The sequence below is a fragment of the Rhea pennata genome, chromosome 5 (genome assembly GCF_028389875.1).
Source record: "Rhea pennata isolate bPtePen1 chromosome 5, bPtePen1.pri, whole genome shotgun sequence".
Lineage (NCBI taxonomy): Eukaryota > Metazoa > Chordata > Aves > Rheiformes > Rheidae > Rhea > Rhea pennata.
Window position 1 is genome coordinate 45,143,589 of NC_084667.1, and position 12,356 is coordinate 45,155,944.

General features: G+C 55.6%; 1 protein-coding gene across 4 annotated transcripts; it reads left to right on the forward strand.

The window, feature by feature from the left end:
* Positions 1 to 6,331: 6,331 nt before the first annotated feature.
* On the forward strand, positions 6,332 to 12,341 carry LOC134141224 (membrane-spanning 4-domains subfamily A member 12-like). 4 transcript variants are annotated; one of them, XR_009958564.1, is made up of 7 exons: positions 6,332 to 6,659; positions 7,286 to 7,489; positions 7,760 to 7,816; positions 7,942 to 8,073; positions 8,333 to 8,446; positions 8,532 to 8,964; positions 11,539 to 12,341. XR_009958564.1 is itself a non-coding variant. In XM_062577281.1 (7 exons), the coding sequence occupies exons 1-7, from the start codon at positions 6,570 to 6,572 to the stop codon at positions 8,721 to 8,723; spliced, it is 702 nt and encodes a 233-aa protein (XP_062433265.1). In that variant the 5' UTR covers positions 6,332 to 6,569; the 3' UTR covers positions 8,724 to 9,018. The 4 variants fall into 4 exon arrangements, 3 of the variants coding, with proteins under 3 accessions (XP_062433265.1, XP_062433263.1, XP_062433264.1); XM_062577281.1 differs by lacking the exon at positions 11,539 to 12,341 and having other exon boundaries at positions 8,532 to 8,615; positions 8,703 to 9,018; XM_062577279.1 differs by lacking the exon at positions 11,539 to 12,341 and having other exon boundaries at positions 8,532 to 9,018.
* The last annotated feature ends 15 nt before the right edge of the window (positions 12,342 to 12,356 follow it).

Sequence of the window (12,356 nt, forward strand, 5' to 3'; positions counted from 1 at the left end):
AAATGTGGGTGCGTGAGAGGGCCCTGAGTCCAGCCGTGCCTGTCCTCCTTATTAAGCTTCCTCAGGCCCCTGGCTGAACCCTAGTTCTGTGCTTGCTGTTGATGGGGTCTGGTGCCAGCCTGCTTGTGGTGCTGGCTGGAAGTTTTCAGGTCTTGAGTGGGTGATACTGCTCCCAGCATGTCAGGTCACTAGGGCACCCATGCCAGGGAGGGGACCCTAATCCACTGGCTCTCTTCAGCTCCTCCTGCACACCTGGCCATGCAGGCACCCTTGAGCTCCCCAACATTCACGCTGAGATGCCTGCACTTCTCCCTGGAGGCATATGACAGTGGGTGGCCTAGCTCTGTGGCAGATGGTAGGTACCCCATCGTGGCAGACAGCAGGTGAGCACTGGGTCTTTGGGTGCACTTTCCACTGCCTCAAACTGCTGCAGAGCTGGGCTCACCTGCTGCCTCCCTATCCCCACAGGCACTGGGTGGATGGGCAGCTCCAGCGTTCCCTCTCCCTGCGGCAACACCACTTCCAGCAGGACACCTCTGGCTTCCCAGCCACCTCCAGGAGCCAGGTTGGTGCGAGGAGAGGTGTGAGGCAGCCCCTTGCTGAGGTGTGTGGGGGCCGTTCATGGTCCTGGTCGCAGTCACGCAGGATGTCTGTCCCTGCAGATCTATCACTGCTGTCACCTGAAGGCTGGAGCTGACAGCGAGTCTGGCACAATCTGTTTGTACAACCATGCTGTGGCCACCTGGCACTCCCTGGACAGGGCCAACTGCTTATGCTGTGGCTGCAGGGACTGGTGATGGCACTGGCAGACTTGCAGTGGAAGTAAGAACCGTGCCCTAGGCCAGGAGCCCTTCCACAGACGTGGCTAGCATGGCCAGCCCAGCCTGTGCTACAGTATCTGCCAGGCTTCCCCTCCCTGGGCTCTTGGGGGAAGCTGATACTCGCCCTGGATTGTCACCAGAGCTGGGCACACTGCTGGAGCCAGACATGCCACTGCTACGCTGCCCCTCAGCCCTCCTAGATGAAGGGGAGAGGAGAGATGTGGATGAGTGTGAGGACCCCTTGGGGCACCTGTTGCCCTAAACTGCAGGATGCCCTGAGCGTCCTTGAATGGGGGGTGGTGCCCTGTTACCTGGGGCTGGAGAAACCAGCGGTCACCCTCACTACAGTGTCTCCCACAGGGCCAGCTTTCACGGCATCTGGCCCCACACTGGCCGTGGTGGTCATGGGCTCCCTCTTGGCTGCTTGGGGCATGCTGGGCTGCCACTGCTCTGCGAGGCGCTGCCAGCACTGGGATGGCACCCCCAGTGTGGCCATTGTGCCTGCTGCATCCGACTCCAGAAATGCTGGCCCAGGAGTGCCTGGTGCTCCTGCAAATCCCGGTGCGGTGTGACCCTCCCATTTTGGCAATAAAGCTGTGGAAGGAAGAATGTGTGTGGCTGGGCATGGGAAGGGGCATCAGGGAACGCTGGGATCAAGGGCCACTTGTAGGGTTTCAGGGGGGCTGGGAGAGAGTGGGATGGCTGGAGGGGGCTGACATCTTGCGTGGGCACTCTTGGGTATCTTGGCATGTTGCCAAATGCCTCCAGCATGGGTCCTGGAGCTATCCATAAAAAGCTTTTTCCTTCCATGCTTTTCCTCGTGGCAGGCCCCCCTGCAGCAAGCGTGGCTCTGCTGTAGGCGCTGCTGGTGCAATGCATTGCCTTGTTTCATCAGCATCTCACTGCAGGGCTGCTTGGGCAGTGTTGCCTCTGGGGCGATATCGCATGGCCTGAGTTTTGTGTGCTGCTGTTTAATTATTCACTAATTTTATTGCTTCTTCCCCGGCTGGAGCGCTTGGCTTGATAACCCCAAACCAGGATAACGCATGAAGCACCATGGGGGGCCAAGAGCAGAGGCTGGGTGAGGGTGGTGGAACTGCCTCAGCAGTAGCAGGTGGGGAACAGCTGCCGAGAGCCTGCTTCGCTGGAGGGAGCTCTGCCGAGAGGAGAGTGGGGTGCTGCCTATTACCCCGCTGGTGCAGTGAGACACTTGTATGGTGTTGGGGGGAGGAGGGGAGCATTTTCGTTCCTCTTGTGCTTTTGTTTCTCCCCAAAGGAAGGGCCCTGGGCTGATCCAAGGAAAGGATTGCTTTTAACAGAATGAAAGGTTTGGCTTTTAATGGAAAGAAAAGACAGGCAAGGCAGGAAATGCCTCTCCTCCAAGGCTGCCCCAGCTGGTCCTGGCAAATGCTGCTGTCACTCAAACCAGAATTAAATAATTCAGTGCTCATTTCCAGCCAGCTCCTTTTTCTGATTAACTGTAATGAGGAGGAAATGAGAAAAACCAAGATGGAGTGCAGCTCCACCAGCTTCCTGTGGCCTAGCTGGAAACTGCATTTTCCCTCCATACCCAGCACACCTATTTGTCTCTCTGGAATGTGATTCAGCCCAGCTTCAGTGATGGCAGTGAATCCTTTTGGCCCATATCTGTTCCTCGCTGCTTGGGATACATGAGCCACTGCCTTGGGTTAAGACCTCTTGGCTGAAACCCAGCCAGCACTGCTGTGGTGCTGCAACAAGTGTCACACTGCTTGCAGTTTTTTTACCATGTATTTCTGCATGAGGGCATTTCTGTGAATGGGACAACAGGGCTCCTGTGTGTGCTGATGCTTGGACATGCCTGTGGTATGCCTGTCCCCTGGGCTTGCTGGATCCTCTCTGCTGTGCAGGAGAGAGCTGCTCCTGTGCAGACTGTGTATCCACTTGTTATCCTCCCTCACAAGGCTCCTCCACTTCCTCCATTCTAGGAAGCAAAACTTTCATTTCTGCTTTTGTCAGAAAACACATGACCTACAGCTCTGGTTTGCAGTGAGGGAGATCTCACTCTGTGCCCAACCCTGGTGCTCAGTCCTAGCCCCTTTCTGGGTCCCAGCAGCTCAGCTCCCACCTCCCATCCTGTTTTTGTGGGCCCCTGAGCAGAGGTGAGGGTAAGCTGGCTTATTTGCAATGTGGATGCTGCTCACCACCTACCCTGTCGCCCTGTAGAGCTGCCTGCAGCTGGTCCAGGCTGGGTGTACTGTGATGGCCGGCCACTGGGTGTTCAGAGTAAGTCATGGTGTGCCAGCTGCCTTCCCATGGCATCACTAACCCCTGTAGACACCTGTTGTTCTTTAAGGGGTTGCCAAGGCACCTCTTAGCCCAGCGTAGGAGGCTCTGTTTGGACTCAAGGCTTGTGGCCCCCCAGTTGTGCTCATTACTTTGGCATACTTATTTCCTCACAAGTGGTGCAGGTCTTCACTGGGCTTGTGCTCCTTGGGCTTGGCAGCATCTTTTTCTTTGCTTCCAGTGGCTACAAGTTATGCATCGCCTACTGGTACCCACTCTGGGGGCAGCGCTGGCAAGAAGGAAACTGGGAAGGTTTTGCTGGTGGGACTAGGGAGGCAGGACCTTGGCACATGTTCTTCTCTTCCTTCCAGTATGTCACTGCTGGCCTCCACTGCTACAAATCATTTGAGTCATCTGGTGAGTGGGAGAGGGGTGGTAGTTTCCACCTGTTCCAGTGTCCCTGGGGCAGTGGCTGTTCCCCTCCCCAGAAGGGACCTCTGGGACCTCTCCAAAGTGGGAAGGGGTTAGAGCTAGGTAGGGCTGGAGCCTGGATGAGACTGTCTGGGTCTCACAGAACTGCTGATGCCAGCATGGCTAAACCCTGCCTCTGCCCCTCCAGGCATCCTGCAACACCATCTCCAGCTGCCTCAGCTTCCTTGCCTTACTGGTGGGAGTTGTGCTTCTAGCCCTGGACCTGCTGTGGGTTTCCTTCCCTCACCTGCTCCAGGGCAGCTTTGTGATGTGCCCATGCTGTGAGAGGAGTGGCATCCCAGCTGAGCACTGCTGCAGGCTCCTGATCTATGAGCTGGTGAGTACCTGTGGGACGGGCAGGGGAGCTAGCACACAGGTGCAGACAGCACTGGGACCAAGCTGATGGTGTAGTTTCTCCTGTAGTCTCCACTGAATGCTGGGGAGCCCAAATGCCACCTGCGCTGGATTGTTTAACCCCATGCCTCAGGACAGGCTGGGGCTTGATCCACTGGAGAGCGGCTCTAAGGAGCAGGGCCTGAAAGGCCTCCGGCTGACACCAAGCTGACCATGAGCCAGCAATGTGCCATTGTGGCCAAGAAGGCCAATAGTATCCTGGGCTGCATCAGGAAGAGCATTGCCAGGGAGCTGATCCTGTTCCTCTACTCAGCCCTGGTAAGGCTGCATCTGGAGTACTGTGTCTAGTTCTGGGCTCCCCAGTACAAGAGAGACATGGAGCTACTATAGTGAGTCTAGTAGGTGGCAGCTAAGATGATGAAAGAACTGGAGCAAGTGCTTGGTCCAAGCTTCTGTGGTCCAAGTGCCAATGGAGCAGGTTTTCCCATTGCTGGGACCTCAGCTGCCACAGGCTGTAGCTGGGACCAGTCCCTCCCAGCTGCCCTCTGGGCTCCTGCCACCATATTCCAAAGGAAACTTCCCCATGGAGCCTCAGGGTGTTTGATTTCTCCAGTGTTTTCAGGAACATGTTGGAATGCAGGTGAGCTCTTTCTGCTCACCTCAATCCCTGCAGGACCTGAAGAGGATGAAGAGGACAGAGTTTGAGTGCGTATCAGTGACCTACCACCCACTTTTGCACCAGCATCCTTACTGAGGGGTTGCAAACCCAAGCCAAGGGGGAAAGAAGGAATCTGGAACCACATAGTTTTCTCAGATGTGTCCCAGGTCCTGGAAGCCGCCAGAATGGGAGATGGTGGGTGGGAAGGGAAGTACCATGCTCATGAGTCAGAGAAGGGAGTACAATCATGCTGCATATGGCAACTTCCTTGCCTGCCTGATGCCACTTCAACTACTCACTTTATTTTATTTTATTTTTATTTTATTTTATTTTATTTTATTTTATTTTATTTTATTTTATTTTATTTTATTTTATTTTTTTCTCTTGGGCTGTAAGTTTTCCAAGTCTGTTTCTGTTCCTATCTCTGTGTAAACTATGTTGAGATCCTATTTATATTTCTGCATAAACTATGTTGAATATCTGAGAGTGTGGAAATACATTTTTTTTCTTTCTTTTTTTTTAAGCTTTAAATGTGGTGCTTTCCTGAGTGGACATGTTCTTGCCTGGCTGGGTGGGAATGTCCTCAAAGAAATAGCTCCTCTGGGCTGGCTCCCTAAAGGGAGGGCTGGTGGTATTGGCCTATTGGCCTGAGGGTTGGGACTCACAGGCAGGAGCAGGGGACTGGTGCTGGGAGGTGGAAGCTTGGCTGGCACAGCATAGTCACTGAACTCTTTCTGGCTGGTTTCTAATCTCTCCCATTGCCCTTCAAGCTGCAGAGCTCTGATAAGATAAGAAGGTAAAGGGGGAGAAGTGGCCAGGCATGAGCTGCTCCTGGCAGCAGTCCCTGGCAGGGACAGGACCTGCTCAGGCTCCTGTGTGGGGAGCAGAGACCTTTCTTGACCCCAGGTTTCCACAGCTTTTTCCCAGCAGCCCCTTTCTAGCTTGCCTGTGCCAGGGCAAGGAGCCGGGTCTCTGCAAGTGGCCCATGAGCATGCCAGGTAGCAAGAGTGGTAAAGCTGTAGGACAGCTCTGTGGTACTACCATGAAATTTGCACTCTTCCTCCTGAGTGAAAAGTCCTAAATCCACAGGATCCAAGGGAAAGCTGATCTATCCCCTTGCTCCACATCCTGCCTGCCAGGCTGGGGAAGGAGCCAAGCTGCTTGAGGCACTTGTTGCAACCTCCCCTACCTCATCAAGTGTGGCAAGCTCCCCTGGGAAGATGCATTTATGTACCTAATGGCTTTGATGGATCTTTTTTCCAGGAACTCTCCTCCTCTCTCTCTCTCTCTCTCTCTTTTTTTTTTTTTTTTTGGCCCTGTTCCTGAGTCCCTGTAAACATCTCATCTTACTGGGCCAACTTCAAGCAGAGGTGGGGGCAGCTCTCAGGTGGACTTAGCCCAGCTGAGGTGGTGGGCTAGCTATAGCTGGGGGGCTTAGTGGAGTTTGCCATGCTGTCCTGCTTCCCTGGCACTCCAGTTCCCTTATCCACCTGGCAGGCTGCTGGCTCCTGAGAAGCCTCAGGTGTGCTGTGGGTCAAGGTCTGAGCTGCCTTCCCCTTTTTGACAAGTCTCCGAGAAGTTTCTCAGACTGTGAGCAGTGGGTATGGGACAGGCCAAGTTCCTGATTTCCCACTGCCCTGTATTCTGTCCAGTCTTTTGAGGGGCTGGACGGGGATATGGGGATGCTTGGGGGACTATTGCTCCTTGTCCGGGACGCAGCTCCATCAGTGAGGGGTGGGGGGAGGTCTCCTGAGTCAAAAAGGCTTGTGTGCCCCTGTCTGGGGAGTGAGTGGCCTTGGGGCAGCACAGTTCCCCTGTCCGCAGGGCCAGCCGACCCTGCGTGGAGTCCGCCCGGGGACGCTGCAATCTCACTGCTTCTGACGCCACACTGAGCTGCGCCAATCAGCGCTCGCCGGAGCGGGATGTAGGGCAGCCCTGCTGCTCCTGAGCTGGCAGGGACTGGGGGCTGCGCCGGACAGGGGGGCTGGCCAGCTGCACCCATGCAAGGAATGGGGCCCTTGCGGCTGGGCGGCCGCTCGGTGATGTACACGGCTGAGACCCTGCCCAAGGGCAAGAACCGAGTGATGGGGGTGAGTCAGGGAAGGGGTCTGGGGAGGGGGGCAGAGAGGTGCTGGCCGGTGCCCCCCAGCCAGCCAGCCGCACTGCTCTGGGAAATTCCACCACCCTGAGGCTTTCTGCTTCCTCTGTGAAGTGCCCTGGGGAATGGGAAGGGCACCATGCCCCCTATCCTGCTCCTTGCCCTGTGTGGAGGAAGGGCAGGACAGACTTTACCAGCCCTGCTACTTGGGGGTGATGTGTGGCCCTCTACCCTATCAGTGGGGATGGAGCTGGTCATGGAGGGCTTTGTCCTGGGGGACTGAGGAGGGATGGGGGTGCAACGGGGGGCTGCACTTCAGGGAGCCCCTGTACCCTCCAAAGAGCTGCAAGGGGGGACTGAGATGAGCCTCTGGGAATGGTGCTGCAGTGACACCTCCCCCTCCCACCTTGGGCTCCCCCATCTCTGCAGTGCTACCAAGGGTTGGCTGCTTCAGGGCACCTCAGCTGGAGGTGGTTTGTGGGGCCAACAGGGCAAGGGGACCCCACCATCATGCCAGGCCGTCCTTGGGGATACCTGGCTGTGCATGTCTCCCTGCACCCCTGTCTCCACACTGCAGATGGTGGTGAACACGCTCTCTCTCCTTGCCTCTTCCCTCAGACCATTCAGATTATGACCGGCTTCATGCACATTGGCTTCGGGATCGTCCTAACAACGCTTACCAATGTCTACACCTCTGTCTTCATCATTGGCGAGATCCCCTTTCTGGGTGGCGTGTCTGTGCGTGGTAGCGGGGCTGGCAGGGGGAACATGCTCATGGGGACCCTTGGTGCTCCTCAGGCCCTCCAGCCTGCTGGGAACTCGGTATGGGAGGGTAGGGGGGCTCTAGTTCAGTGACTCAGGACAGTGATTTGCAGCAAAATTTAAGTTTTAGCAGGATCTGGCCCTTCTGCCTGCAAAGGGGTTCACTGTCCCCAGGAAAGCTGGTGCTCAGCCATGAGGCTGTGCCAATGGGTGGCTGTTTAATGCCACTATGTCCAAGGCAATGTATGTCCCATATGTCCATAGCTGTGAGCAGGGCAGAGGGGCAGCACTGAAGCTGACCGCTTGCTTTTCCCCCCCGCCCTGGTGCAGTTCATCATCTCGGGCTGCCTGTCCATCGGAGCGGAGAAGAGCCCTACAGAGTGTGCGGTGAGTGCCCACTGCCTGCCCCAGTGACATGGTGACTTCCCCAGGCCGGCCGGGAACTGGGCGTCCCTGCTGGGCAAAGCTTTTCTGCCCACATCAAAACCTCTGCCCATCTCCCCACGGCACAGGTGAAGGGCAGCCAGACCATGAATGTCATCAGTGCCATCTTTGCACTGCTGGGAATCGTTGCCTTCATCATTGACCTGAACCTGAACGGGCTTTACCGCTCTAGCTTTGACTACTACAGTTATCTCATCATGGTAAGCAGCAGCGCAGCTGGCTATGCTGCTTAGGATAATGGGAGGCAGAGCTGTGAAATGCTTACCTCCAAAATGTGTGTGGGGGATCTATGTGTTCCTCCACCATGGCTTGTCAGTGCTGCAGGTACTTACTCTCCTGGCCGGGTGCTGCTGGGAGCAGAGCTGAAGGGGCCGAGGGTTTCCTTGTTTGGGGTGAACATGTGCAGGTGGCTGTGTGCTGTGCCAGCGATGCTCATGGGCGCTTTCCCCTGGCCTGGAGCTCGCAGGGAATGGGATCTCCATCGTGCTGCTCATCTTCACCATCCTGGAGTTCTGCATCGCGGTTGCCACTGCCAATTTCTGGTGCCGGGCCACTCGCCTCCACGCCAACGAGGTAGGCGGAGGTGGCAAGGCAAGCCTAAGGTGGTGCTCCTTGCCCCACAGGTCCTGACAGCAGCCTCCATCTCCATCTTCTGCAGGCCATGCTGATTGTGCCCAGCACCATCCAGGCAGACCTGGCTGTGCCCCCAGTGGAGCTGCCCCAGCCGCCCAGCTACACTGAGGTGAGCCGCGAGCCCAAGGAGCCCAGCTGCGGTGCATGGGGCAAGCAGGTCCTAGGAACAGCAGCTGCCATTTCCTTCTTACTGCAGCTGGTCGCCCCGGATGTCTAGCCAGGTGATACCACTTGAAGATGTCCCTGGCGCAGAGCCCAAGAGCAGCACTGGGTTGCCTCCTCACATCAGATCATGCCTCTGACCCACTGCCCCCACGGCTCCTGCCGCTGTGGCCGCTCCAGATGCAGTGCCCTGGCATGGGGCAAGGGCCGAAGGTCATGGGCATCCTCCTCTTGACACATGGCTGGGCCCGTGACCTGGCCAACCCTTCTGTGGACATCTGCTCCATGGCGGCAAGGTTATTTTTCACTCATCTTCCTCCCCTGCTCCTGTACCTCACATCATCTTGAGGAGAGGCTTTTTTTTTTTTTTTTTTTTTTTTTTTTTTTTTCCCCATTGGCTGATTTTGAGAAGAGTCTCTTTCTGCAGGGGAGGCTGAAGGGGGGAGGTATCTTGGGGTCTCATGGGATGTTTCTGCCAGCCATTAATTACCTGACTGGCTCTTGGGGTTCATTAATATGAAGTGACCTTCTAGAGTTCTGGCAGCAATGTAATGGGTAGCATAAAGAACTCCCCCCCCCCATCTGATGTATGCTGGGGTTGCATCCTACTCAGTCTTTCTACCTCAGGTTGTACCCTGTTGGCTTTATTTTATCTTTGAAATAAATGCTGTGGTCAGACCTTGGCTTTCTCACTTGCCAGATCTTTGTTGGAGCAGTAGGTGCAAAATCTTCCCTCAGGCCAAAACTCTTTGACCAGCTCTTCTCTGGCTGTCCCTGCACCGAGGTCTGTGCCATGACTGGTCAGGACAAGAGCTTCCTCTCCCCTGGCTTTAAAGCGCCATGTTAGGAGCCAGCTGCCAAAAGGTGGGGATGGGCATTCTCGGGCAGTGCTTTGGATCTGGGGAGCGGAGGATGGCAGTGGGGCCTGGCTCCTGGAGACGTTGGGACCCCGGAGTCCCCCCCCCCCCCACTCCTATGTCTCTGTTCCTGTGTCCTGTTCTCTATGCCAAAGAAACCTGCGTGCCCAGATCCCCCATGCTGCTCCTTTCTGGAGACTGTGCCCTGCAGTCATCTCCCTTCCAGCTTCGGCCACTTTGGGGGCTCTTGAGAGCTGGTACCTCGCAAGCAACAGAGCCTCAAAGTAAGCTGGAAAGATTAAAAGAAGACAGGAAAGTTCAAGGATGTCTCCAAGAGCATCTGGCTATATATAGCGCTCCCAGAGCAGCTGCTCTACTCACAGTGATGACAGCAGCTCCTCTGATTTCACGGTGCCACGTTGCCTTGTACTGGCTGAGGAGCTGCCTCTGGGCTGCTCCCTCAGCAGCAAGGCGCTGAGTGCTGAGCTCAGGCGAAGAGCTGCAGTGCAAGGCTGCTCTTAACCCAGCACTAATGCGAAACAAGCCAGTGTGGTGGCCTGGCACCAGCCCCACAGCAAAGAACGCTGCAAAGCTGCCGAGCATGAAGCCGGCAGCTGCCAGAGGGAAGGGAGCCTCTCATGAGCAGCCAGGGAGAGGACAGCAAGTGAGAATGGCTCCTGGCATCGGAGTTGCCCCCAGGGTTGCCTGCTGGTGGAGGACTTGTCTCCTATCTGATACTGCTACTCGTGTAAGGCCCTTTCTAGGCTGACAGTGAGGCTCTGACTGCCAGAATCAGTCCCCGTTCTGCTCCCCTGATGCAACCCCTGTGCCAGGAGCCACTGCGCATGGGATGTGGAATTCCCCGAGCCCCTTGGCAGCTCCCCGGAGGAAGGCACTAAGGGGACCTGCGGACAGTCATGGCATGTGCTTCCTGTTCCTGTAAGGCTGAATGGGCTAGGTGCTCCCCCAAACCTAAAAGAGTGTCAGCCATCCCTAGAAAATCGCTGATCTGGCAGATTTTGTCGAGGCTCTCAGCCCACTTTTAACAAACACTGAGGTTTGCCAGCTCCCAATGAGCTCCTTACTGACTTGGGCCCTTGTGGGGGACACAGGCACCTTCCTCCCATAGCAGCTGGGGTGCTTGAGGCTAACAAAGGGCGCTGATGAGGTGTGTCTGCATGGTGCATGGAGAGCCCTGGAGTCCTCCAAAAGACATTCGGGATGGAGTTAAATGTTTTCTCTCTCATTTCAAACAACCACGCACACATACTGCTCAGTCGAAACCTCATGGATTATTCACTTGCTATCAGTTATTTCTGCTCCCAGCTCTGAAAAAATAATGAGCCGGGTTCTGTGCAAGAAGCCCCAGAGGTTCGGGGAATATGGGCAAACATGCTGTCTCAGGTCTAATTTATGGCCCATTATGACTCCTGATCCTCACAGGTGCCTCCAGAGCCTCCTGCTCCAGGGTGGCCAGTGAAGAGGTTGCCACAGCAGTATGGGGCTCCAGGAAGCAGGTTTGGAGCCCGGGAACCGACAGCACCGGGGTCAGTCAGGTCTGTCTGTGAAGCTGCTTCTAAAGCCAATCAATAGAGCAGGCTTTGCAGACTTTCAGTGAAATTACAGTCAGATCAGAGTAGCCTGCTCAGACAGCCCAGAGACCATCCAGGCTCCAGCTTCTCCCTGGCAGGCTGTTGCTGAGGATAAGGAGCTAGGCAGAGGCTGGAGCATCTCTCCAACTGCCCCTGCATACATCTCTGGCCTGAGTTTACATCCATAGCTTTGTGTTCAACATCCATTGCTGTGAAATCAAATGTTAAAACCACAATAACCAAAAGCCCACACGGTAACTTAGAGATCTTTACACCCAGAACATGTTTCCACTAGCTTTCGAGATTTTCTACTGCTTTGCTGTTTTTAGGTGCAACTTGCTCCCTCATAGGCAGAAACATGCAATTTAAGCCTCTATGCAAATGCATTTATTTTCTGGATGTGCACATCTATATTTTGCAGCCCAGAAGCCTGCTGGGGAGAAGGGGTAACTCCCAGGAGTGAGATGCCCACAATACATCCCACCAGGGGCCAAGAACAGCACACGGCACTGGTAAGAAAAGTAAAGACAGGGCAGCTGGCAGGTGAGCAGGCTCATGCTCTTCGGGGTGGAAAAGACAGCTGGAAAGAAGGGCTAGGAGAGCATGTGATGCAGGCAAAGATGAAAAGGAAATGCTGCTTCCCTCTCTATCTGGTATGTAAGGAAGGTGAAGTGAAGCTAACTGGTTGGGAAAGGCCTGCAGGAGGGGGTTTTCTGCACCCTGCAATCAGTGAAATGGAGGACCAGAGCTGAAAAGGTTCAGAGACCAGCAAAGCAATTTGGCATGGAAGAGGGGAATAAAACCCACTGCAGGCTACAGAGAGCCTGTTCGAAGCTGCAGCCATGTTCCCCATTTGCCCTGCTGCTGGTGCCAGGTGAGGGAAACTGTGCTGAGCAGCCAGCCATGTGTCCTCTTCCTTGCAGCACCTGGGATACCACAGCGGCGCTGGGGATTGTGCCTGGAGAACCCTTTGCTGCTTTGCCTCCCTACACCGCTAATCAGCCTATGCTGGTGGGGCAGGGGGCCATGCTGGGGGAGGGGGCAGCCCCAGCCCCACCAGTATGTCTCTGAAAGTGGAGCTTGGTATGCTGTGCATAAGGGAGAGTGCCTGCCAACCCTTGCCCCTGTGCTGGGCTTGCAGCCACCCCCAGGCTTCCCTATATCCTTTCTCCTTCCTAGGGCCTCCAGGGCCTCCTTGGTCTGCTGCACTTTGGCTCTGGCAGCATCCTCATCTCCCTC